The following is a 26,950-nucleotide window of genomic DNA, read 5'->3' on the forward strand; positions in this document are numbered from 1 at the left end:
ACGAATAAGCAAACCAGCATTCGTTCAAGCACCTTACAGGATATCCTTACTCAAAGGTTTTTTTTTAACTTTCTAGGAAGCACTTGAGATACTTCCCTGCTGAGACTGTAAAATACTCGGATGAAACTTTGCCTGAGGAAGGAGCGCAGGATTTTGTGCATGGTGATTCCGTTTTGCTGCATCCCACCAAGGGGGAACCGACCACCGTGACACAATGTCAATCTAGGGTGTTGACCAGAAAACGCCTTAAGCGAATGAACGTTAGAATTGCTCAGATCAGTAGTGAAGGGATGTGATTCCACTTGGTTTCCGGGATCAAGAAGTTAGAGAGTCATCTTGCAAAGTCGCATGCAAAGAGTTTGGCACAGGGCACGTACACGCGCGCTCGCGCACTGCTTACCCTCCACGGCTATGGTTGAGCAGAATGTGGGGGAAGGTTAAAGAAATTTACCAAAAGAAGGGAAAAAAGAAAAACAGTATTAATAAAACTCAGCAGGAGAAAAAAAAAATAAACCAAACCAAACCAAACCACATGTAGCAATAAGAGACCAGTTAAAAAGCCTGCAACAAAAAGGCACCCCCAACAGTACGGGCAGTCGTGTTAGCTCGTGGCCCCCCGGCTCGGGAGCGCAATGTGCTGCCGTGCCCGCGGAGCGGACGTGCTTGCCATGCGCCCATGCTTGCATCTCACTGAACAGGGGGAAGAGATCATGCAAAGCTTGACAGCAACCGGCCAGTCAGGCAAGCAGCAAAGTGGCGAATGGAGTAGAGGGCCTTTGCAACGGGGGAAACCGTCTGTCCTGTGAAACCCCGGCCCTTTACACAAACAATCCGTTATTCCAGAGATCAAGAAAATGTTGCCTTAATCTTGCTCAATCTTTTTTTTTTAAAGCCGGGATAGGAAATATGAAGTCATCTAACCATGCAGCTCCTGTTCACGATGACTAATCACGGCCGTGGTTAAGAGCTCCTAAGGACCCATTCCAGAGGGATTATACCCAGCCCACTTAATTCCTACGGGTAGGTCCTAATGTTTCAGAGTGAGGATATCTGCATTTCTTAACTCTTTTTTGTTGCTCTTTTTATAGCCAACATCGACACTAAAGCTCTGCAAACTATAAAGTCAGGCTTCCCTTTGCACAGGTAGGCTGACATTGCCTCAGCAAGTAATAGTGTACTGTTACACAAGAGATGCATCTTGGTGGAAATATCACCATTTATAAAGGAAGTTTTAGCTAGAGAAGCCAAGTTTAGTAACGCATCTGCTGCTGCTCTTTTACATTTTCTGAGGCTTGGCAGCTTGAAAAGCACTGGCACCAGTTTGCAATGAATAACCCTGCTCAAACTCCCCACTGCTGTCTATTTATGCCGATTCTCAAACATTCAGATAATCTCAGAACAGCAAGAGTGAGACAGAGGCAGTGGCTGAAAGACCATTTTGTGCTAAACACACTGCTTTGATGGCTAGTTTTGAATTTCGTGGTCAGATGAACTGGATTTTTTTGTGTACTTGCTTAAATCCCCTAAAATAAGTGTCATGTCCCACCATATCTGCGCCTACCCCGACACGGACTCCAGCTCTTTCCCACGGACCTGGCAGGGCTCAGACCAGCGCGAGGTTATCTTTCTCTGAAAACTAACATCCATTGCAGCAGCCATTGCTGGCTGCGTGTCTTTGCAGGAGCCTGTGCTCTACTGCTGACCCCATCTTCTTCCTCACACAGAAGAGCTGGAGCACAAATAAATCTCTTCTTTTGGTGCTACCGACGGCATTGGCGGAGGAAACGGGAGCAGCAGCCCAAGCGATCGCGCCTTAATGCTGGGGACGGTAACGCTGCAGCCAGAGCAAAAGTCTGTGTGTGGGTTGGGGGGGGGTATTTTTCCAGCAGTGAAGGCTGTAAAGTAATGAAACTGCTATGTCTATGCACAAGCTGTGCTTCTCTGCTAGGATGTTACGGACAGAGAACAGCCAGCCAGCACTGTATGTTGCTGCTGGAAACCGCTGCCATCAGAAACAGCTCTGCTGCTTGCCCTCAGGAGGCACCGAGGTCACTCAGGTTCCTAGTTCCCAAAGACAAGGAAGCTAAAGGAGTCCCAAAGGCAGAGAACGGAGCCTGGAGACACGTTTTAGAGGTGGGCGACAGGCTGAGGAACTGCTCCATCTACACCAACCACTGTGACAGGGGACTGGGCACAGCGTGTTTTATAGCTCCCCGCAGCACTTCACTGCTAGGGAGCTCCAGAAAGTTTAATTTTTGGTGTTACTGCCTCTTTACTGGAGATGAAACAACAAATCAGAATGTATTTCTAACCACGTATCGCATCGCCTAGGCAGGCAGACAGTCCTGACCACACCACTTCCCCTCTTCCCTCATTCCCCAGAGCCAGCAGGGTTTCAAGGGCCTTGACGCTGCGGCTTGCTGGAGTGTCGCAGTTCATACATGTCTCACTTATCTGCGACTGAGGGCCGGTGTATGTATGACCCACGACAACATATTTAGTTGGGAAACTTAGTTGCTTTTGCTTTCTGTGGTCTCTCTGCTTCAGGAAAAATTAACCTCTGAGGGGTAACGGGTAATTTCCTGAAACGCACTGCACGGGACACTGAGCGATGTACCTTCACCCCTTCGTTGTAGCTGTCCACAGGGCTGTTGAGGCTCGCGAGGCTGCCCAGGTGGCTGGGGGCTCCGGGACGCGGAGGTTTCTTTGGCGGAGCTGCATGATCTGGTTAACAAAAAACAATCTGCGTTTTAGAGGACCAATGTATCAGCTGCACCTGCATAATTCTGGTCTGTCATCACTATAAAGGTGCTTCATTGCACTGGCAGAGGAGATGTAGCTGGTACCACCAGCCCAGACCTGAGAAGCCTTTAGCACTTTGTACCATGGTAACGGAGTGCCACCCATGCTCTGTACGTCTGGAAAATCAGACTGCTTCGTGGCAGAAATCCTAGCTGTGATTCAGTGTGAGATTGAGAAACCTAAATTTAGGTGTCTACCTGTGTTTTACATGTCTGAACTCCACAACCCGTGGAGCCCTAGGGAGTGATTCAGCTTCCTCTAGTCACGTCCTGGCTGCTGATGAAACACTTTCTAGGCTTTGCTGACCAAATCCCTGGTGACTGTAGTGGAAACTTGAACACACAGAGTACACAAACACCTACGCGTGGAGATTTTCACCTGGAACTGAATCCGCCCCTTTCCAATACCAGCATAAACCTTTGTTCACGACTGGGGCTAGAAGACTGGTAAGCAAGGACTCAAGGGGACAATATAGGAATTTGCTGCTTACCTGGTTTACCCACGGGCTGATATATGTGCTGGTTACCAGTCTATAAAATAAAATACACATTTAAACTGATTATTAGAGTGCTCACAACTCGCATTAGTATAATCTTAAGCACTAAGAGTAGACAGCTCTCAGCCTCTCAGCGCGTTTCCCAACATTTAAAAATACTTCCCTATTTGCTATCATCAGCTATGCTCCTGACCGTATCATTCACAGTAAGAAAATATTTTCATTTATTTTATACTCTTCACAACAGCCCTGCCCTCCGCCTATGTTATAAACAGTTTATCTCTGCAAGGCTGATATCACCATTAGTCAAGCGTGCTGGCGTGTTCACAGTCATTTCTGTTCTTTATGCAGAAATCAAACTGTGTAAGTCACGGTGGTAAAGAGGAAATTGCAGCCGAACAATTAGAAGACCAAGGTGTTTCTGCACTGCTGAATCGTTTCAGCAACGTTAACAGGCTCTAAGCTGTTCTACTTTTTGTTTTTACTGTGAAGCTCTAAGTCAAGGTCAATCTGCTTACTCATTTGGAAGTATTTAATGATGTATTCAAGTGACTTTCTTTGGTAATTATAGTTACACAATTTTCATGCCAAGAAAGATGAAAATCGGTTTAGTCGCAACCAAATTAATACTTCAAACAAAACTGGAAGTTGTTGTGTCAGAAAAGACGCTGTAATCCAGAGAGTCACATTTTATGCAAATGTATCTGCATAAAGGAGTTTCCATTGCAGAGTAAAACCCTGAAGGAAGCTAAAATTTAACAGGTCTAGTAGCATAACAAGGCATTTGTTTATAAAATAAAGACCATTTCGTGTGAAGTCAGAACACTTCTTTGCAGCAGACCCTCAAGATGCTGCTTTTTCAACACTGAAGAATATATTCAGACAAGTCAGAATTCACTTTTTATGGCAGGAAAACATAGTATTTGTTCAAATTCATCTTCAGCTCTGGATAATGCTATCATAAACCACTGCTTAAGAATGTTAATTCATTAACTTTCTTCTCTGACCCTTCAGGCAACTGTTTTTGACCACCTCACATTCTCTGTTTATTCTCCAAAATGTATCCAGGTAATAGGGACAAGAGCAGTACAGTTACTAGCCGCAGCTCCTAATTCCATAGGCACCTAATTTCCGTTTTAGACAGCTGAAAACTGCAAGAACACCAAGCACTTGGCCAAGAGCACGCAGAAAGTCTGCAGGAGACCCTCAGACCTGAGCAGAGACGCTCACGTCTTGACAACTGGATCATCTTTCCATTAAGAAACCTGTAGGACACTTGAGATGGTAGTTCAGCATTTACTCAAACTTCTTGCCTGGTGTTTTTAGAAATTAATTTTATGGTTTTAAAATGACAGGTAGATCTGACAATGGTGTCTATGGTTAAGGTTGTCTAACCCTTTATAAGGCCTGTTTTCAGCTGCTCCAAACTTTAACTGCATGAACTGAGGATTTCCACACTAAGTCACTACTTCAGACTCATTTCTATCAGTTTGCCATGGAAAACTGTGGCAAGAAGCACAACTTTTACCAAGTAAGGTCAAATAAAAGTACATCGCATAGGGAGAAAGCTGGAGACAGATGCTAAGAAGTTCTTACAAGTTTCAGAAATAATATTCTATCAACTTAGTGCTTTAGAGCAGAAAAGCGATTGCTAGAAAGACAGGAGCACGTTCAACCTGCCTACTTCACATCGGTAATTACAGACTTGAGAAACAAAAATGCACCTTCAAGAACCAGAAGAAGAAATCAAAGCTCCAAAGTCCTGTGGTTCTTCTGCTATCACTCGGCATCTCCAACACCCGCCGGCCCACCATCCCACTCACCGGTCCTCCCATATTTGGGAAAACCAACTGCTCTCTGCTGGCTCTGTCACCAGTCCCATCATTAACTCCGATCTGGGCTTGACCTGGGCAGGATGAAATCAGCTGCACGGCAAACTAGCCTGCTGCAAGCAGCCGTTCTTCAAACCTGCTGCCACTGAAAGCCACCTAATGTCATCCTCTGACATGACTTCAACATCTCCAGGTAACCTCCGAAGCGTCTGCATGCATAGCATGAAACGCAGTAACGCTTTAGTTACCGTTATATAAACAGTGAGTCTTACTCTTTCCAAGTTCATGCATGAAAGAATCTTAGTGGCTTCCAAACACAAAAAGCTCTCCAGAGACTCTGCCACAGCGTGTCATTAATATACTTGCTCATGATGGTAGTTTGGTAGCAAATGCAGAAAGACTCCCTGAAGTGCTCGGTAAGTAAACCAATGTTGAAGCCAAACCAGGACTTTACAATTGCATCCCAAACCAACCAGGAAAGGGAATTTAGAATACTAATTTCAGAGAAACACTTTGAAGGTGATCGCCGAAGACAAGCAACAGGGCAGCTGTCAGGTTGCAATCACTGCCGTGGTCTCCAGCCCAATCCCCTGCTCCCAATCAGCGTGATCCAGCAATTTCAACGGTAATTAAACAACCAGAGAGTCATTTTTATTTAAACAGCCAGGAGTTAAGCCCATAAGAAAGGCTACCCCAGCTGCAGCTGTTGCCTTGCAATAAATGAACGGCTATGGGGTTTATCCCATTCGTTTCATAGCGGATCATTTCCCCCAGACAGCTTTCTGGGTAACACAACAGTAACTTTTACATTCCTTGTAAGAAAACCCTTCAGATATTTAAACAACTGCAAAAGTTATTTTAATCCCGCTTCCTGTTGACAGAAGTTTGAGAAACTCTCTATATTTTTAAATAAAAGGCCCAGCTATATATCACACAGACACTCAAAAATAATTGCAATATGTTTGCGGAAACATTTTGGTATCTGTTTCAACAGCAGCTTCGGGGAGGGGGGAACCAACCCCCCCAAACTGCTGCCTGGGCAAGTTTTGCCCAGCTGCTGTTCCCAGTGAAGCTGAGCTGCTCGGAAACTTGTACCAGCACGTAACGAGAGTGGAAACACGCAGCAAAAACCTTCTACCGGGAAAGCGGAGAAAGAGCTGGGAGACGCCGGGAAGCTCCCGCACACACGTACCGGGCCCTGGAGACCGCCGTCCTCTCGCTCGATGCTGCCCCTGGAGAGCCGCACGTCGGGTTTCTGAAACGACACAAAGGAGCAGCGTCATGCTGTGCTCTGCTAGCAGCTTCCTAGGACGGCAACCACCGCAGAGGCAGGAAAACGCCGCTGAAGAAGGCACGCCGGCACACGCAGCCGGCGTTTGGCTCCGGGCTGCCTCGCAGCTCCCCCGGCTCCGCTCCCGGCTAAAACCGCGTTCCAGAAATATCGCCAGTACCATTCCCCCGAGACAGCACTGGAAAAGCTGCATTCTCATGCTCTCCACGGCGGCCCAGGCTGCTCTGCGACTCGCTTCCTTCCTAACAGCAAGGTTTCGCCGGCGGGATGAGAAACGCTGCTGCGAGTTTTCCCGTTTCCTGCTCGAGGGAGGTTCATACGCACTTGGCTCTCGCGCCGAGCCTGCAAACGGTGCCAAGCGCCGCGGCTCGTCGTACCCCGCGCTTGGGGGCAGAAAGCTAATAAAGGGGTTTTAAGCAAAACACAGGAGCGAGGGACTCGGTTGTTTTTCGAGGTAAGAATAAGACCACCCAGATTTTTTCTTATAGTAACCGGTCGTTTCTTGCATCTCCCCAGACAGGCTGTGTTTATGCTTCCAGAAAAAAAATGCAGTACGTGGAAAGACGAAGAAAGAGCTGATCTGAAGCAGACGTTAACACTGCTTTGAAAGACACAAGCTTGGCAAAGAAAGAGGAGCTCGTTTTGATTTCTATTAAACTACCCCCCCCAAAAAAAAGCTATGGAAAGTGCCAAAAGTCTTTGGAAACAGCAAAAAGCTCTTTGATCTCCAGGTCTTTAACTCAATGATCCAAGAATTCCAAGAATTTATTTATCACTCCAGAAATACACCCCGACCCAGGCGCCAAACGAGGGAAATATTTAGCATTTGAACAGATTCAGCAGCACGAACATGCACCCTAGGCCCGATGACGCCCTTCTCCAGACTCAAAGGAGAAGAAAGCAAAAGTTACCCCCATGCTAAAAGACTCGCTTCACCCTTTGGAGCCGAAAGAGCACAGTGCGCTCGCCGGCCCCCGCCACGCAGCCCCCGGGAGCCGTGCTGGGCCGATCTGCAGGCGAAGGTGCCCAGCACCCAGGGCCGCCTGCACCTTTGCTATCCATGGGTGCAGCTGGGCCGCAGCGCTCTGCGAAGTCGAAATTTCCAAAGAAATTCTTTTTACAGCAAAGGTGAAGTTCAAACTTGCATTTTAACCCTTTGGATTAATTTAGCAGCATCTTTCTAAGTGATGAGACTCTACAGATCCTTTAATTTTAGCCCCCCGGTGGCATTACATACCAACGTGCTGCTCAAGTTTTAATACGGAGATCCTTCAGATAGGCTTAATGTAACATCCTCATGCCAAAATTCACCTGTCCCACACTCTACCCATCCTTCTGCAGCCCCAAATCACACCTCTTGCATCGCTGCAGTCCCACCATCGGCCCGAGACCTCCCTGGTGCCCCTTCCCAAACCCCGGGAGGCTCCTCGAAAGGACTCGCTCCTCACGGTGCTGAGAAAATCTTCTTGGGAAAGCACCAGCTGGGCCAAACTAAAATGCAAGCTTAGGCAAAAACCTTTGCACTTACTATTATATTCATTAGAGGTATCGATTTTGGGGAGGAACTGTGTTTTATTTAAACCTTGCAGAAAATCAAAACCCTTGAAAACTAAATGATTTCCTTCCCCCCATCCCCCCCAATAAAACAGGCCTCCATTTGAGATTTTTGGAACCGTCAAGAGGACTTTTCAGACAGGATGTGTATGTTGACATACTGGAACATAATCTATTTTATTTCCAGTATTTCTGGTCCTTCGCTAATAAAAGAACATGCATGTCTTGGCATTCTCACGACATGCCAAACTATAATGTCTTGGTGGGATTTTCTCAGGCTAAAAATTAAAATCTATTTTAGCAACAGCTCACATCAATTACAGCTGAATTGCAGTTCTCAGTGTCAAAATAGGACAAATACAAACCACAACTATGGGAATTTCAGAAAAAAACAAAACCAAACACGATAAGGAAACTATGCAAGTTATTTCTTCTAAGCCTATCGCAGGAAAGGACTATAAATTTCTTAATATAACATTGCTCTGTCTGCTGAGAAATTACTGAAAGGCATGCGCATATATGCTTGCTTTATATAGATTAAAACGATGTCTGGCACCACCACAAGAGAAAGGCTCGAGCTGGAAATTAAATATGCAAATGTAATCAGTGTCCATTAAAACCTCCAAACTAGTGCGCAACATCCCCTCCTTACCAAGGGATGGGGGGGGAAAAAGTCACTCCTGGGACGCAAAATAAATACATAAATAAAGGCAAACAAAAAACCCCACCCACCAACCAAAAACCTCCACTTCCCAAGCCTCTTCTCGCCCTCCATTGGGTAAACAGGGCTCAGTTTAAATTTTAGCGGTTCTTCACTCGTCATTTTTTAAGACCACAGATTTATTTTTATCGGGGAGCTTCCCACGAAGCTCCGAGTCGGAGCGAGCCGCTTGCTTGCTCCTTTTTCGAGGCAGATTCCCGCGTTCTGGGTGTTGTTGCAGCTCGCACACAGAGTTTCTCCCAGGGACCGAGTACTCACGCCTTCTCCACGGAGCAGCTTCGGGCAAGCCGCTTACGCAGAAAACAGCCTGGCTGAGCGCCAGCACGTTTTCCTTTCGGTGCCACTGCAATTAAATCCTTGAGCTGGGGTGTCTCTCCCTGCCAGGACAGCATCAGTGCTGCCTGTACTTGTACTAATGTGTTTTGAGTTGTATGTTTTCGCTGCAGAAGTGCAATAAATTTTGAGTCACAAGCGAGCTGGCTTTCCTCGGGGGAAACAGAAACCCCACGGAGGATTTTTCTTCTCGTCGCAGTGTCTCGCATTAAGCGATTCACAATCATTCTCCTGAGAGGCCAAATCGCAGTAGCAAAAGCAAGGTATGACTTGAGGAGTCCGAAGATGGTGCAGATGCATCTGCTTTGGAAAGCAGCCTGTTTAAACTGAGAACGCTAAACTGTGGCATCGCCTAAGTTACAAATTAAAATCTGGCTCGGCTCTCTCTACTGCTTGCTGTGCTCAGAAGGAAAAATGCTCTGAAACTCGCCTGGAGCAGGCACGGGAGAGCCACACTTCCACAGAACTGCTTATCAATATCCAAAGTCTGGCTTTCTGGCAGCAAGGTGTGTCAAAGCAAGCACGGGACAGGAACGGACCTCTGAGTAAGTGAGCTGCCTCTCCTCCCTAAAGCACTTGGGAGTCAAATCAGGAAAGTCCCAGAGAAGAAATGTCATTCCTTTACCAGGAGACACAGGGCAGGGAGTGAGAGCACATGAGTGGGTGTAATATTTAGATTATTTCTTTTTAGATACGTTTAGATTATTTCTACACTGGACCTGTGTTTGGACTCTCGTGTGTAAACTGTGGATACCTCCAGCAGATCTGCAAGGCCTCCAAGAGCGGCTCCCCATGACGACTGCTGAAAATAGTCTGGGCCAGACGCAGATTTGTCACTTCAAAGAGAAGTGAGTAATTTAGAAACAACCCTTACTTCTCTGTACTATTCAAAATCAGCATCAAAATAGACACACACATAAAAGATGCTTTTAACAATCTTTGTGCCTAAGAAGAAAAACAAATGGTCCAATGACTGTTACTTCTTTCTATCGCCTTGAGTTCTTCATGGCTAAAACTAGAAAACTGAAATACCTGCCCAAGAACTGAACAGTTTCCTTTGACATATCCTGCTTCAGGTTCAAATACATCTTGTTGCTATCATCACAGCTTGCTTAGCTTTTCGCACAATGTATAAATCTGCATCCAGTTTGTAACAGGCATTCAAATATAAAAGCAAAAGCCCCTACAGTCAAAATGCTACTGCAGAAGAAACAGAACTGAAGCCACCTACTGATTCTAAATCCTCCTTTTGGCCATTTAAATTCATATTTACTTCCATGGAAACTTTTCCTGCCTTTTCACCCCCTAAGGGTTTCCATCAACCAAACGCAGCTCTACGAAGCTAAGCGGCTGTACAGCTGCTCACATTATCAGTGGTAGCTTTCCTCTGGGAGGGGGTGGCGGCAGAGATGGTGTCTCCTCATCAGTGAAGACTAATACAGAACGAAAACACGGGAAATCTATTCAAACTTAGGCTAAAACCGTATTACAGGCCCAGAGACAACCAACAAGCCTCTGTTCAAGCAGCAATCTGGGGGATGGCAAGCGTCCTAATGGTGCAGAGGTTGAACTGAAGCAGAATACCAAGTGCTACAAATAATTATCACCTATTTTGCAGAAAAGGTCACAGTTCCCACACAGCCCAGCGCCACAGCACCTGAAATCGCATTGCCTCATTCTCAGTATATTAATTCCTCAAAAAGTTCTCGACAACCTAGGAAGCGCTGACCCACGATGGATGAATCTGAGCTACTTTCTTCCTCGCTTGTGAGAGAGTCACAAGAAACTGATGCCACTCAAGACTGGAAAAGCTAATGCCTAAATTAGGAAAGAAGTCTTCCTGCCTCCCCCTCCCTCTCTTCAACTTGCAGTAATTTGGACAAAGCAAACTGGATACAGTGGGGATTTTTTGTTTTGTTTTGTTTTTAAATGCTACCATGCAATGTCAGACCTCCAGCTCCCAAGTGCGCCTCCAGAGAAGCCAGCCAAAAGCCAGCTTCAGTGTCCTCTAATCAAAAGAGAAAAACACAAGATCAAACATACGACAGATGTTTGTCACAACCCATAATGAACCACTGTAAATTATTCCACCCAGCAATGAGGCTCACACACCCATCGGCTCCCCAGCAGGAGCCCATACAGAGTAACACGTTACTGTTATCTCGTGCCCTATCTGTGGCCATCAGGCACTTCAGTCTCAAGGAGAAGAATTTGAATACAGAACTTGAATTTTGACAACTGGGAAGCCAGAGTTGAACCCCAAAAGGTACATCAATGGCACTGACAACAAGAAAACACAAAACTGCAGAGAAATGGCAATAAAAGGTCCCATTACCAATGCACTTCCTCCTCCTCCTCCTCCACCTTGGTGGTACTGAAGAGCTTTTTCCCCCAGAGAGACATTATTCTCTCCCACTCTTTTAAATTACTTCTTCCCACTAATGTGTCTCTGTTTACAAATCTTACTACAGTCATTTTTTTTAAGGGGTAGAGCAGGCACAGCTCTATCTCCTTAAGAAAAAAAAAACAGGCAATCTCCAGATTGCAACAGAATTGTACCCACAACTTCCTATACGTAAATATTCATGTGAATAAAGTGAGACTCATGAAAGAAACCAGCTGTTCAAGATATTTATAATACGGGACTCGCTTACTAGCCAAACTCTCCATTTAAAATCAGCTTCCAAACCTACATTTTGGTACTGACTTACTTGTTCAGTAATTATTCTCATTTCATAGAAGTGATCAGTTTTAACAAGCTTTTAAAGGAAACTCAGAATGAATTAAGAAGCGCTATGAAACAAAGCATTACCAGGAATCGCTCCTCTTTTTCAAGCCAACGCTGATCTTCTTCCATCTCTTGTTGCTGTCGTATCAATCTCTCCTCCATGAGATGTGTGGGAAGAATCTGTCCCATTCCTCGTATGTCCAAAGTGCCCGAATCCTACAAAAGCGTTAGGTTTGTTCAGTCTCACAACTACTGGAAATTTCCATAAACAGCTGCAGTATCTTTTAGATTATAAAAGAACGGATCTAAAAAAGCCCAAACATACAACAGTGGTCAGGCAGAGTCCCTGATCTCCTTATGAACTGAAGCAGACCAGCAGCAGAAGCTCTTTCCCACTGCTACATTTTAACTGCCCTGTTCCTAAGCACTGAAACCAAAAAGATTTGAGAAATTCTGTTTTGTCTTCCAGTAACATCGTCACTCCATACTTTGCACTTCACTCGAGGAGGACAACAAAAACATTTATCAAATTCACTTTCTTGCAACATTCCAGTTGCTAGAACTGCAAGACACTTTTTTTAATCCAAACAAGTATCTTTTTCGATTTTAGCCAACACTAGTAAAGCACACAAGGAAAATATTTTCTAAAAAGTGAAAAATGTTGGAACAGAACAGGAAAAAAAAGAAAAAATGACAGAGGGAGAAATTATTTGATATTCCTTGCAGCATTATGCAATCCCGAGAGGCTGGAGAGCACCTACGAGGAATACAACTCAAGAAGACTTCTGTGGACCATTTTAACACAAATGTTCCCTCCTCTATTAACAGCAACAAGTTTCAGGAGAGCCTTCTTCTAATGAACTTAAAATGTTTGCAATCACTCATTTAGCCTCAATGTCAAGGTTAAGATGCTAAGCAGTAATAACTTCAGCAAGAATTAGCGTAAAGAGTACAAACACTTTACACCCAACCTCACGTAAGAGATTTTGGTTCAAAAAGAACTGAATTCAGTCCCATCCCACGGCAATCAAGGAATTAAAAAAACAAACAAAAAAAATAGACAGATGTACTTAATTTTCCTACAATAATCTCCAGATGTACCTAAATCATAATAATAAAGTGCGTTTAGTGCAAAGCATGCGACAAGAGATGTGTCGGTCCACGATACCTCCATGTTTGGTTGCCACGCTGATATTTCTTGAGGCCGATGGTTCCAGGAGTCTGTTTGGTCCAGGAGGGAAGCTTGCCCAGGGTAAATGCTGCCTGCCATGGCGGGTATCCCATGGGAGCCCGGGTAGCCAGACACCTCCAAGAGAAAGGGAAAAAAAAAGCAGTTACATTACTGTGCCCTGTGCTTCTCCATGTTTAGTAGCTCATTCTTTTTCCCCTCAAGGGAGCGAATAGGAGAGCACAAAAGTGACTCAACGCAGGCAGTCCCTGGGAGGGAGAAGGGGAAGCGACACCGGAAGAAGGAAGCCAAGCCAAAATATGACACACACAAAAACCCTTTCTCTAATCCTTATGCTATTTGAGGACGCCAATCCGAACAGCAGCACTGGAAAGTACTTTTTAACCGCTGGAGTCAAGAAGATCAAAGTCCCCCAATGAGCAAAAAAACCCATCCCTACAGATGCATTTCTACGTTACGGATGCGGAGCTCGTTCAGGTTGACAAGAGCTCGGCATGTCACCCCACGCAGAAACGTCCCCCCCATGCGTGCAACGAGCCTAAGGCTTGAGCGGCAGCAGGCAATCACTGCGCTTAGCTGCATGGCCCAGAAACTCCTCCCTAGAAAAACCGAATTCGTTTTAATGAGCCTGAAGCATTCTCACTAAAGCAATGAAAACCTCCTCTGTCCAGGGGTAAAAAACAAAACACCCTCAGTTAAGCCTGCTGTATATGGCCACAGCTTTGAGCAAACCCAAAAATGCTTAAAGTACTTTCAGGACTAACTTGTGTTTTAAATTTTGTCGGTAGTGTTAGGAATAAAAGCAAAGCCTGCAAGTATACAGAGCGAGAGATTTAAAGGAGGCTGTTGCCAACGGAAAGGGAAACGGTTCAGAGAAGCCTTAGCGAGCAGAGTCTCAGTAAACCCAAGGTAAGTGCACCAGTTAATCCCTTTTTACCACGTGAGTAATTTCGTCGCCTAGCACAAACGCCAACGTGAACGCTGCACGTTTTTGCAATAAATGCAAAAATGCCTCATGTTTCAGTGCAGTTTTAGGCACTTCAGCACCACGTCAAGTGCGGAAATATTTGCCATCTGGAGTAAACCTACCAGGCTCAACCCAGGGTTTGTTCTGATGTGAAACAGAAAACCTTTAACAGCCCTCAATGAAACTAAACCCCGTAAGAAGTGAATCAATCCCACCAGCTGCAAGTGAGTTATAAACTCCACGTTTGAAAGGGTGCATGCACAGCGTTAAATGTAATACCTGGTAATGATTTGGCTGTACCATATGCTGCGGACTTGGATAAAATCCTTCGCTGGATCTTGGACTGGGGTAACCAGGCCTGCTGGGCTGTAAGGGCAAAGAAGTTTTAAAAGTCTTTAGAAACAGAGAAGTGTAAAAGCAGAAGATTAGTCTTTGGTGAGACAAACATTTACAAGAGCTAAATCACAAAAGCAAGCTCTAAAACAAAATTGAAATAAATATCGCAGATGATTTACAAAGTTATTTAGTTTTATTTCAAACAATTAAAGTTTCTTCTATTTTTGCTAACAAACAGAACAACCTAAATCGTTTGCTAGATATTTCAACAAATAATGCCTGTGCTGAAAGGTCCTTCTGCATATTTAATTGTCAGTACTGAAGACCCTGCTCTGTGCTGATTAATCCTAGAGAGGACACCAGAGAAGAGCATAACTCTTAAGCCAAGTTTCCAGGAGCAAACAGTAACATTTCTAAGCTCATAACCTGTGTTATACAAATAACTCCAAAGTTTTACCATCAGTTCGTTGTTGTCCCTTCATTACCCTGGCTTTGTTTTGCAACCCATTCCCAGCCAAGACAGCCGGACAGAAATAGCTCCTATTAGAAAGGACAACTAGAAAGAGGCTATTAGGTACATTTGCTTTTGGTGAAAAGTGCTGCTGGGTGTCTTGAGAGGAGAAAAAGCAGCAAAAGAGGAAAAAAAATATATAAAAACTCATCATTGTGCAAATGGGCTGCTATAGTCCCTCTGGCAGTTAAAGGCTACCACCACACTACTTTGGGGTAGCACAGGTTTATAATTACGTTATGAAAAGTTTCATTATCATTCTGTACTAGGATCTCTTCTGTCTAAGGTTTCTAAGTGTAATTACAGTGAGATACACAGAATTTCACAGGACAAAACTGTTGTGATAAATTATCTGTGCATGCGCAGGATTGAGTCTATAAAGAGAATTGAGTTCAAGCCCTGTAAAGGGCTTAAACTTTTTTAATTAATTGTCATAAGAAAAAAGTTGGTCATCACCATTAGAAAATAATATAAAAACTTCAGAGATATTTAAATCCCACAGCCAGAAAATTCGATTTGTGCACATGCCATTAGTATGCACGCCAACATTTTTCACAAAAAACACTGTACAAAAACCTAACGTCGCTACATTACACATATGGTGAGGGCATCTCAAAGAGTTAAAAACTTCCACCCTCCAAATTGTGGTAGGAGAATTAGTTTCAATCCTAACACATCTTTTTTCAGGTGTTTCAGATTAGACAATATCACAGCCCAAGGCTTTAACAATGAGCATTTCTAATAGGATGTTGTTCTGCACTACGTTAAAAACATTTATTCTATCTGGATGAGCCCCAAAATCACAAGACTAGATAAATGCTTCAGAGAAGGTTTTAATGATCAAGTAGCACTTTTTTCCAATTCACACAGTTTATCTGCTTCTGCAACTTTTCAAATCGTCTATTTATGTATGCACCAAAACCTGAGAGTTAATCTGAGATGACTGAACAGGCTGATGGATTATTTGCTGGTTGTAACTCTGCAATGAAAGCAAGAATTGCATTGCCCGTATTTCTTGCTTGCCTACCACTGTCGAAATGGAGAACTGAGCTCCGAAATCCATCAGGCAACAAGCTGCCTATGGGGAAACTAAACAAAACAAAAAGAAGAGACCTTCCCACGGCAGCTGGGGGATGCGCATGGCAGAAGGTGCCATGGTGGTACGAATAAAGCCAGCAGCAGCACCAGAGCCGGCACAGCGGCTCCAGGACTTCATGATCACACACCGATTGTGGCACAGGTAATATTGGACATGATGGTGGTGACCGCACAAAATTAATCTTTCCAAAATACAGGCTCAATCCTTCCAAGTGCAAAGTATCTCCTCTGAGGAGCACTCAAGTTACTGAGAGCAGAGGACCAGCAAGGGAGGAGGTTACGGCTCCACAGCTGCAGGACACATCAGGGACACCCAAACGGGATGATGCAATTAAACAAGATTAAACGTAAACGAACATAGGAAGGTATGGAAGCAAAACTGTAACTTTCTGTTCAGAATAAGGAAAGTGCAATTAATTTTTTTCTATCCTCTCACTAATGAGTCCTAAGCAAACCTTATGGTGGTCTGTGATCTCACTAGCTAGTATTTAACAGAGTGCTACAAGAAGAAAAGGAAAAAAGAAGAAAAGTCCAGGAAACTATTTTGTGGCAACTACAGTAGTCTCTTACAAGTTATACAAATGACAAGAAACAGAAGATCGTTAGTAAAAAATTACAGCATAGATCAGTTCTAATAACTCAGTCTAAACAGAGCTGGGTCACTCCACAAAAGTATTAGCAGATGAGAAAAGCAGCCAAAATGCCGTTGTCTGGACCAACCAGTCCAAGGAGGCTTTGAAGAAATAAATGAAAGAAAAAAAGGATGTTGTTTCTTTTTTTATTTTTTTAAAGCATATACTTTGTGTTCTGCTCTCCTAGCTACCTTGGGAGGGGCTTCATCGGATCCTCCCGAGTCCCAGGACACGGTGACTTGCCGCCTGGACTCCATCCGCATCCGCTCCTCTTGCTGCAGCTTCTCTTCCTCCAGGATTGTACTACGGAAAACATAAATGTTGCATTTAATAAAAGTCCCGTTCAATGTCTAGCAGACCTCCCCCCGGAGCCCCTACATCTCGCAAGCAAACAAATGCTATCCAGCAAAGCGAGCGAGAACGGAAAGACACACGTCTTCTACACAGATTGGCTACATTTCCAAAAAAAACAGGACCAGGAAGAAACACTTTTGTAGGACTATCAGTGTGCCTTTAACAACAGAAACAGCAGCAAGTTTTTAGAAAGCTGTGGTTGAACTTGTAAAAAAAGTTTCTTTTTTTTTCCCCCGCTAAACTGCCACAACGGTTCAAAACAAACGAGAATACGTTCTTTACGGAAACTTGACAGAGCTTCAGATCACTAGCATTTCCTTTTTCTTGTTTCTTTTTTTTAGCAAAGCAATCAAAACAATTGCAAATACTGTGCCTTCCTCTTGCATCTCAGCCTAAGCAGGCACACCGTCAGCAAACGAAGTCAGACGGACAGAAATCCGTGGCAGCACTCACTCAGCTGCTAAATACCCAGGTCGCAAGGCTACGTTTTCAGGAGGACGAGACAGCAGGAACGCTAGCTTGCTACTTACCGCGGCTCTGCCTAGGAAAAAGAGCGTGTGGAGTTCAACGCAATGCCGCTGCCTCCTCCGCAGCGGCCTCCTCCCGGCTCTGCTATGCGGATTATCCACGTTGGCTAGTTGCCATTTGAGGACTACCCAGAGCGAAGCTTTGCAAATCGGGACTGGCAAGTTCACCAGAGCTGCCCGTCGCACGGCTCCGCGCGAGACGTGCCCGGGGCAGCCCCTTCGCCGCTCGCTATCTCCAGCGTAACGAGATGATCCCGCCACGGAGCGACTCCAGCTTCTCTGTCGCTCTGGAGTTTCTAGTAGCAGAGCGAAACCCTCAGTTTTTTAATCTGCTGCTCGGTCCGCTCTGCAGCCACCCAAATTACTCATGCAAGGGATGAGATCAACTGCAGCAACGTGCTCTAATCTGGGAACTTTCCTGCTTTGTGCAGGAATAAATTCCTGCTTGGTGGGAGAACTGTGCTTCTCACTCAGCCAAAAAAGAAAAGGAGGGAAAAAAAATCCACACCACTTTTAAAAAGCAAGGAAGCCATCTAGCCTGACGGCCGAAAAACCGAGTTTATAAGCGCTGCTGCAATTTCAATCCATCACTGCTGAACCAGCACAAGAATGCGGAACAAAAACAAAATCAGACGGGTTATTTGCAAAAGTCGTCCTGATATAACTGCTGCAGAAACACAGCGGCAGCCCGCCGGGGGGGACGAAAGAGAGTGCGAGCTTTCTATTTCAGCACACTCTCCCCTCAGAATAGGAAAATCATTTCACTCAAATATTTCTTACTCGAATCCATCAAGAACTAGCAGAAATGCTGCTTTTAAGGCTAGGTCATGCTGCAGATACTTGGCACGTAGCCCTCTGGAGCTTGAGAAATCGGCCACCACGCATCCTTAGCCAGGAACCACAGTTATGGTTTTTCCAAGAAATATCACAGGATCCCAAGTAAAAAGAAAAAAATACGTATTTTGCATAAAATGTATCTTGCAACAAGCCTTTGAAAGAGCTGTTAGGCTCTAACTGGAGCAAAAGGAATGGGGCAAAAGTCGGCTAAAAGCAGTGGACTTTTAGAGGGTGTCCCTTGCTGCTATTTATCTAGAGCCCTGCTCTTTTGTCACGGGAAGGAACCAAACGGCGTTACCCATCTACCTTGCTATCAACGCCACGGTGCCTGTGATGCCCAAGTATTTCATACAACGCAATTAAGCGCAACTGGAAGTGACAAATTTCTACTGAAATTATGGATTTTTCCCAACAGCAGCTCGGCTTTCCACCTCGCCACTCGCCTTCCTTCCCCGACGCTTCTTTGGCTGTGTCTCCGGAGGTCCTCTCCAGGCCGTCCGGTCCAAGGACGATCCTTGGACTTGGATGCCCTTGAGCGCTGCTGCCCAGAAGAGAACATGAAATGGGAACGCATCTGAGAAGCGTTACTCGGCCCAAGGCGAAGGATATAAATGACTTACAAAAATGCCTTTGTTTCTGCGACGGGAAGACCAATCCATAGATGGAGCACGCCAAGAGATATTTTTGACCTTTTCTCGGCGCAGCTGCTTGAGTACTCTGAACAGTTTATTAGAATTTGCAGAAGGTCAGGAAAGTCAGATCTAGGCATATTTTCCCAAACTGAGTATATTTTTAGCAGCAAAGACGAGCAAGCAGAGAAGCATTTATATTCATACGATTTCCCTGGCAAATCTTAAGGTGGTACGAGCGAACGTCAAGTCTGATGAAAAATTCCAACTATTAAAAGCTTGCTTAATTGATAAACTTCTTTATTTTTCAAAGAACCCTTTTACTAAAATGTGCCTGTGACATTGAAAAGGAAATATTTATTGAGAGTTTCAACGTAGGAATATGTGACATCCCGAAATGCATCCTTGTATTTCAGGAGACAAAGCAATGCCGATGTTCTCCAATACCGTGGCGTGGGGACCTTCCAGAAGTGTCGACATTTTAATGAGCCGCTTCTTTCTTTCTCTCTGCAGTTCCCAGCCACCAGAAATATTAGGCTGGATGTAGAGGAACAGGTTTTACATACTGCCCTAATTTAATACCACTTTTCTAGGGAGATTATTCCTAATGGTCGCTGTCAAAGAGCAAAAGGCTAACAAACTGTTTTGCAGCCTACATCATGCGTATCAAGCATGTGCTTAAAAAAAAGGGGGGGGGGGAAATGTTGGCAGGATGCTACAAAATGGCAAGACTCTAGAGCTGTCCTTCTTATCAGTTTTTCTTCTATTAACAAGCAATGCTGCAAGAGCTACAGCAAAGATGGTCACAAAAAGCCCCAAGTCCAATCTTCATCAGTTAATTATCTTACTGTTGTCATTAAAACAGATTTTAAGACCATGAATCAGTCGTTTCTTCTATGTTATTTTACATTATTTGCAGAGCTGTATCTGTATTTAGTATGTGATTTTCCAGCAGGGCCATCCGCTCTGTTAAAATCTGTGCTTCTTCATCAGCGACCAACAGAGGGCCCAACGGACAATCTTATCACAGCAGTGATGAAACCGCTCCTTAATTTGCTCCTTTTAGTAGAGAGGAGGAGATAGCAACGAGTACCTGATAGAAAATGCACTCAATGCTGCAATGAAACATCACTGAATTATATTAGGAGGCTCGGAAGTAAAATCCTACCTAACATCGAATGCAAAAAACAGTTTTAACACAATTACCAACCAAAGGGACATTCGGGGCGCCACACTTGCAAGCACAAGCCTGGAAGCTGACTTATAAGACAGCCTACGACTGTATTGGTGCTACCTTCGCAATACACCACCTGCGGCTTATTGAGCATGTAAAGACAGCAAAGAAGAGAGGAAGAAGCGAGGCTGGAAATCCACAATCCATCTATTTGCTTCTGTGCTTGCTCTGAAGACTAATTGATCCCTATACACTTCTTTGGACCCATATGCATAAGAAAAACACCCTGCTTTCTTACTACCCTAACTATACAAATTCTACAGAAATCAGCCTCTTCATGGGGCACAAGCAGCTGCAAAAACTGTTTGTGCAAAGCAGATGTTAGTATGAAATAAGTAAAGCATCAAATAACAAACTGAGAACACATGAGATGTTTATGCTCCCATCAGTTCTATTTCAGACGCAGAAAGAAAGTTTTTTTTCCCAAACTCATGGACTTCTGTCGTTAAAACAGAGAGGAATGTTGCGGTGCTGTATCATTGGCTTCAAGCATATAACTAGCCTGCTCTCAGCTTGAAAAACCACCCTGGAGAGGATCCAGAAAGAGCAGCAGAAACAACACACAGAAAAGGCCACCAGGGAAATGGCTTGTTTTCGCAAGTTCATGGGAATTTGAGTTCTGAAACCCAATCTTTCCTAGTTGCCTGAGATTGCCGCATCATAAGGGAACTGGCAACCTTTCCAACAAAAGGCGGACTTTGTGCGGCGCAAAGAAGCCCTAAGGACCACAGTAGAGAAAGGTCACCCATTTGGCATGGCAGAAAAGTCTCTGCTCTGGTGAGAAGAAAATGGATTGTAGGCTTGCTGTGGCCCCAGAAGAGAGCTTGTCCTCTAAAGACTGCTTCAAATCACGTAGCATCACAAGAGGAGCAAAAATAATCCTCCCTCAGTTCACCTTTCAGCTAGAGTGAGTCAATCATTTAGGTTGGAAGATCTCCTGGAGGTCTTCTGGAGGTCTCCAGTCCAGTCTCCGGCTAAAGCAGGGCTGATGAAGGTCATGTCACTGAGGCTGTTTCCAGCCAAGGTCTGAAAGTCTCCCAGCACAGATACTCCAGTATTTCCAGGGGACCTGTTTCAGCACTTAACTGTACTCACTGGGAAAAACATTTGTTCCTTTACACCCAGTTGGGATTTGCCTTGCTGCAGTTTGAGACTTGCTTCTTGCCCTTCAGCTGTGCGTTTCTCAGAAGAGTCAGGCTCTGGGACATTGGTCTGTCCCGTTATTCTGGTGACACCTCTCCTGCCCTTCACTTTTCCCCTCTGTCCGCTCCGGACTCATGCTGCTACAAGCACTGCTGCCATTGCTCTCCCTCCGAGTACAGGCTACATTTACTTCACTGTCTGCATAATAACTCTCACTCTGGATTTATTTTCCCTCTCCCCTTGTTGGTGAGATACTCGCTTATTATGTAAGTTCTCTGTGAGAAGGACCAGGTCTCTCTGTAGTCATGCAAATTATTAGTCTATGCAGGAGCTCCAGGCGCAGCAGGCAGTGCAACAGCATGACATCGTAAGACAGAGGAAAAAACTTAAAGGTAGCTACGAGTTGTCCTGCTCTGAAGGAGCATCATAATTAAGAGTAAAATTATCACTTATTTTAATCACCTATGAATCATTCTGTATACTTGAACATCCAGTGAGGGCCCAAATTGTTTTATGAAAATAAAATACGCCATAAAGCACAACTCTGAAACCAGGTGGAACATAACCATGAAGTATTTGGCAGCGAATCACAACAAAGCCACTCGTGGATTTTTAGCTGTGGAAAACTTAAACATTGCTTTCAAGGCTAACGTTGACTTAGACAAAATTAACACTGAGCTCTCAGAAGATCGCAAAGGTGATCCCAAAATTACATGTGCCTATACAATATCTTTGAGATGTTTCAAAGTTTAAGTAAGCTGGAGAAACTGAGATACGGACACGGGAACCAATCACTGCAAAATAAATTAGTGTGCAAATTAAGCCTGGTGTCACACGCATGTGCTCATACTTACTCCATGATAAATGTGAAGCAGTCCACCCCTGCTTTATAGAGGGGAAAGTCATTTCTAATTAACCACACGGCATTTATTGCAGGCTACAAAATGGCATGGGGCAACCTGTGCGCTACACAGGCTCACCCGGCATGCTGCAAATCACATTTTGAGGTGCGGGGTGGAAAAGCGATTTCTGAAACTAGCTTTCAGCAATACTCACTTCAAAATTTTGCAGGTGCTACTGACAACGTCCACATGCCCAAATCAGGGCATCTGCTTTGAAAGCTGATGGTTCATTTACTTCAGAAATGAGACATTTCTACCCAACACTGTGACAACTACACGTTTGATTAAGTAATCACTCCGAATTCTGTCTACCACTAGTCCTGAGGACTGTGGCATACGTATCTGAAGTTATAAACAAATTGCTAAAAATCTGGAATTTGGGAGAGAAAGGTGGTGATTCATATTTGCAGTTATGTGCATTTATCGCCCAGTCTGATTTTCTTCATTAGATAAGGTCGGGGTTTCCAAAAGCGTACCAGCGAGCCGCCCCGCTGAAGATAAAGTGAACACACGGTCTTTCATTTTCCAAGGAGGGAAAACATTTTAACAGAACGTACAGCCAAAATAAACATCTTTGAACAAGGAAACCATATATCACCCTACCTGAGCTGTGCTTTGAGTTCAGTAAACCTGGGTCGCCGGCTGGGGTCATACGCCCAGCACTTGGTCATAAGGCTGTAGAGGGTGGGAGGGCAGTTTGGAGGCATCGGCAGCCGCTCGCCGTTCTCGATGCGACCGATCACGTCGTTGTTCTTCACCCCTTGGAAGGGCTTTACGCCGTGCATGAGGATCTCCCACATACACACGCCTGCGAAACACAACACATCTTCCCAAGGTCAGCGGAGGAGGAGATCGGTATCGAAACGCCACCTCCCCTCCGCCAGCCAAACCAAAAATCCCCAAGCGAGCACAGCCTGCGCCTGAAGCGAAGAAAAGAAGTTTTAGAACAAATTGCAACTGAAACAGAGGACCAAGGAAGACAGACCTTCTTTAGGAGTAGCTACGGCCAGCAATACGCCGTATTAGGAACCCACCCGCTGCCCTTCGCTCGACTCGTACCGGTGAAGACCGCGACAGCTTCTGAAATGCAGAGTGGGTGACTCAGCTCTGGCGTACGGGCGGCCCGCCCGCCCGTCTGGCTACGTTTCGCCCGTCGTGAACCGCGCCGGGCGCCCACGCCCAAACCTGCGCTTTCGCGAAGCTGCGCGAGCTGTATTTGCTTTGCCCTCTGACTCGTTCCAGCTGGCTCGTTTCGACTTGCAGTGGGTATTTTTGCTTTGAGGGTGCTTTAACGCTGGCATCCAGCCAAATTTTTGGCGTGGAAACTATGCATTAAAATAGTTTCTGTTGAAACCGCGTTAAAAGCACAAAGAGAAAACCGGTGTGCCGGTTCAAGATCAGCTGGCTTGCTCCAGAGACTTAGTTTTTCAAACTCTAACTGTACTCACGTTTTCTTCAAACTATTTTACACCTGATAAAAATCACGTATGTTTAAAATCACGTATGCTTAAAAACGTTCAGACTTGATTTTTTACAGAAGCTGAATCCTTATTTGTTTGTCCTGCTCTTCTTTCAGGCCCCGGCACCTTCGTTCCTTCATACGGCCTGTCTGTGTATTGTCCATCTCAACCAGCAGCCTCTGAAGCTCCAGCTGGAGCACAGGAGACCAGATTCATACCCAAACTTACATATTCAAAAAGAATCAAGGCTTCAGGACATTCCCATTACTTTTTTTTTTTTAAACTCAGCCTCTGGTCTGCTTTCTAAGCTAGCAAGAGCTATGAAAGCCAAATTAGGTGAGACTTTAACATTAAAGGTCTGGAACCTGGACAAGACCCAGGCTGATTATGCATCAGGCAGGGAAGCAGGCAGACTGCAGCAAAGGAAAAAGTGAGAATATAAAGCAGAAGCAGCAAAAAATAGTGATATGTCAAAAAGACACCAGAGACAAAACCAACCTACAGTAAAGAAATCTCTGTTATGACTCTGCCCTAACTTCCCTGTACCTTCACTTCTGGCCACTTCTTAGTGCAGGTGAAAAGGCACATGAAACTTTAGACTTGAAGAGCAGGAAAAAAATGATACAGAGATGGAAAATGTCCAGGAAGAAACTGCATGTTCAGAACGCACAATAAAAAACACAGCCAATTCTCTGGAAATTATTCATCTTACATTAATTGAAATGAAACCCAGCTTCTCCAATAGGACATTTAAGAAAAGCAAACAACTGGTATTCGCTTACCAAACATCCACACATCGCTAGCTGAGGTAAACCGTCGGAAGTTGATTGACTCTGGAGCCATCCATTTGATGGGCAGTTTTCCCTTGGAAGCTGCAGGGGAGGCAAGAGCGGGAGGCCGTTATCTCTGCTGCGGAGCTCAAACGCAGGTGATGTTCTCGTGCAACAGGGCAAAACCTCTTTCTAGTGAAGCTCTTCAACCCTCGTGCTTTGCCCAAGATATTTCTGCTCAGCCCAGCTGGCAGCTCCTCTCAACAGCGCAAAGATCAAAGATTTTTTCTACTAAATCTCTGCAGCCTATTGCTATTTGGAGTACGCAGCATATAATGACAGGACAAACTCATCACGAGTCTCTGTAGGTAACCTTGAGCTCACTGCAGGCTAGTTAGGTTATGCCATGAATATGAACATTATCTCTAACAAGCTTCACATGTGGATAATCTAAAAACCACAAAGTGAGCACCATAAGCTTGTCCTAAAAACCACAATTTTACCTGTGCATGAATTTCCTAAGTTTTGCAATTGAAAACAGATCCTGTGATTCTCCTTTTCGAAACATGCATGAAGGAATTTCCTGCCATCTATTAATTGTTCAATAGTTTGTCTTTTTATACAATTACAGCAGCTAGACCAAGAAAATCTGGCTAATTCCTTTTGACAACAAATCAGTATCGTGAGAAGCAAGCGTGTTCCCACTGGCCTGCAAGAGAAATCCAGAGCATCAACTTACCTTTATAGTAAGTACTGTCTTCCATATATCGGGATAAACCAAAATCTCCTAATTTCACACAGTCAGTGGCAGACACCAGCACATTTCTAGCAGCAATATCCCTGCCAAATAGAGGAGACACTATTTCCAGTCATTGAAAAAACGTAAAGTGGTAAAATATCATCATCAACAAAAGAATATCTATTAAATCCCAGAAGTATCAAACTCCTTGGAGAGGGTCAAATTATTTTCTAATCATGGTTTAGCTGTCCATGTAGAGAATAAGACTACATAATATTTTCTACTGATAATGAAAAGCTTGCAGAAATACTGTAGTATATTTGATCCTTATAATAAGTAATAACGACCAGCCAAAAATATAACTGTCAATATCAGAGAAAAAAGTTGTATTCTTCATTTATTTAAAGATCACAGGCTAACAAATTTAGGCACTTAGTCCTAGCAACAGGGATATGCACGTACACACACTCACACACACACAGAATTTAAAACACACTTAAATTCAAAGGAATAAAAATTAACACACCCACCAAAAGGGAAATTTAGGTTCACCTTCTGGTTGAGCAAGCAGCTTATCGCATAAACATCTTGTTTTCCCCATTCTTTACTTAAGAAGCCAGCTGCCCTTTGTTTTGCTTTTTTGAAGATTTGGAAGATTAGAGATGACTTGCACTTTGGGAAAACATGATGCAAATCAACAACTCCGCTGAAAGCCACCCTTCCGATGAAGGCCAGGCAGCATCTCCAGGTCAATCTAGCAGAGGGCCAGCAGATGTCACTCTTGAAAAGGGCGTCGTTTTGGTTGCAGAGCCTCAAAAAATAGCCAACGTCTAATATTGAGCCTGACATAAAACGGGTAAGGAGATTTTAGGAGGGTCCAAGCATTGCTGCTGCACATCCATCAGGAGAAGTCAAGGGAAAGAAAACAGCAGGTAAGCTTCAAAGCATGCAACTACGTATTGTAAATGTTCGTCTTCACTCAAGCAAGTTTGCCGACCATCTAGGACACTTCTTACATCCAAAAAACCATATATATATGCACACACAGACATATATACATAAGATCTTACCTATGTACAAATCTCTTGCTCTCTAAGTAGGCAAGCGCTGTACTAAGCTGGTAAGCGTAGAGTATCAAAGAGGCCAGATCCAAGCTGTATTTTCTTACTTGTAAAAACGATCTCAACTTTTTGCACAAAAAAGAAAAAAAGGAAAGAATTCATGACGGAAAGATAAAATATTAGAACAAAGCATACCTTGAAGTGGAAAGTTTACCCAAGTACCAACTGACATGCCCTCCCTTTGGACCGGAGGAGAAAACAAAACCAACTGTCATGCAGAAACATGACACTGGGTGAAAACCAGACAGATTTTTTTGTGTGTGAAAACTGTTAGCCGAACCAAGACGAAATTTTTGCATTGCTTTCAGGAATTTGCACTGCTTTTTGAAGACAAAATACGTATGCTGCTGCTGGTCCAGACTCAAGCACTCCTGGTCTTTTCATGCATTCTTCCCTTGAAAACTGCTCATTTTTGGCCTAGATGATTTCACAAAGTAGCAGTATATGGCCAATATGAATACCAGTTAGATTAGTATTGTTTTGGCAGCATTAATTTTTATCTACATTTTACATTTGCTAAAATACCCAGCTTTAGCTCAGAGTAGCTCAGAGCAGTCAATGCAGACTTGTAATAAACTATACCTTGGGTATAAGGCAATTAAGACCTAATGGATTCTCCTTTTAAAATTAATACAAGGCTTTGAAAACAATTTGAGTACTGGAAAAGAGATTTGTAAATTCTCGAGAGGAGATGACCTCTCCAGTATAGCTTTTCTGTCCCTTTTCTTTCTTTTCTCTTTTTCA

At 44.2% G+C, this 26,950-nt stretch overlaps 1 protein-coding gene across 7 annotated transcripts in view; it reads right to left on the minus strand.

The window, feature by feature from the left end:
- Positions 1-26,950, minus strand: part of PTK2 (protein tyrosine kinase 2) — a 196,084-nt gene that overhangs the window by 4,282 nt on the left and 164,852 nt on the right. For all 7 annotated transcript variants that reach the window (XM_064507919.1, XM_064507918.1, XM_064507916.1 and 4 more), the window contains 11 exons: positions 26,156-26,271; positions 25,086-25,186; positions 24,359-24,448; positions 22,720-22,924; positions 16,682-16,793; positions 14,193-14,279; positions 12,926-13,063; positions 11,842-11,973; positions 6,323-6,385; positions 3,293-3,332; positions 2,618-2,724 (listed from right to left, as the gene is read on the minus strand). In XM_064507919.1, coding sequence (XP_064363989.1) covers positions 2,618-2,724; positions 3,293-3,332; positions 6,323-6,385; positions 11,842-11,973; positions 12,926-13,063; positions 14,193-14,279; positions 16,682-16,793; positions 22,720-22,924; positions 24,359-24,448; positions 25,086-25,186; positions 26,156-26,271 — 1,191 coding nt within the window. The remainder of the gene's footprint in view (positions 1-2,617; positions 2,725-3,292; positions 3,333-6,322; positions 6,386-11,841; positions 11,974-12,925; positions 13,064-14,192; positions 14,280-16,681; positions 16,794-22,719; positions 22,925-24,358; positions 24,449-25,085; positions 25,187-26,155; positions 26,272-26,950) is intronic.

The sequence above is a fragment of the Dromaius novaehollandiae genome, chromosome 2 (assembly GCF_036370855.1).
Source record: "Dromaius novaehollandiae isolate bDroNov1 chromosome 2, bDroNov1.hap1, whole genome shotgun sequence".
Lineage (NCBI taxonomy): Eukaryota > Metazoa > Chordata > Aves > Casuariiformes > Dromaiidae > Dromaius > Dromaius novaehollandiae.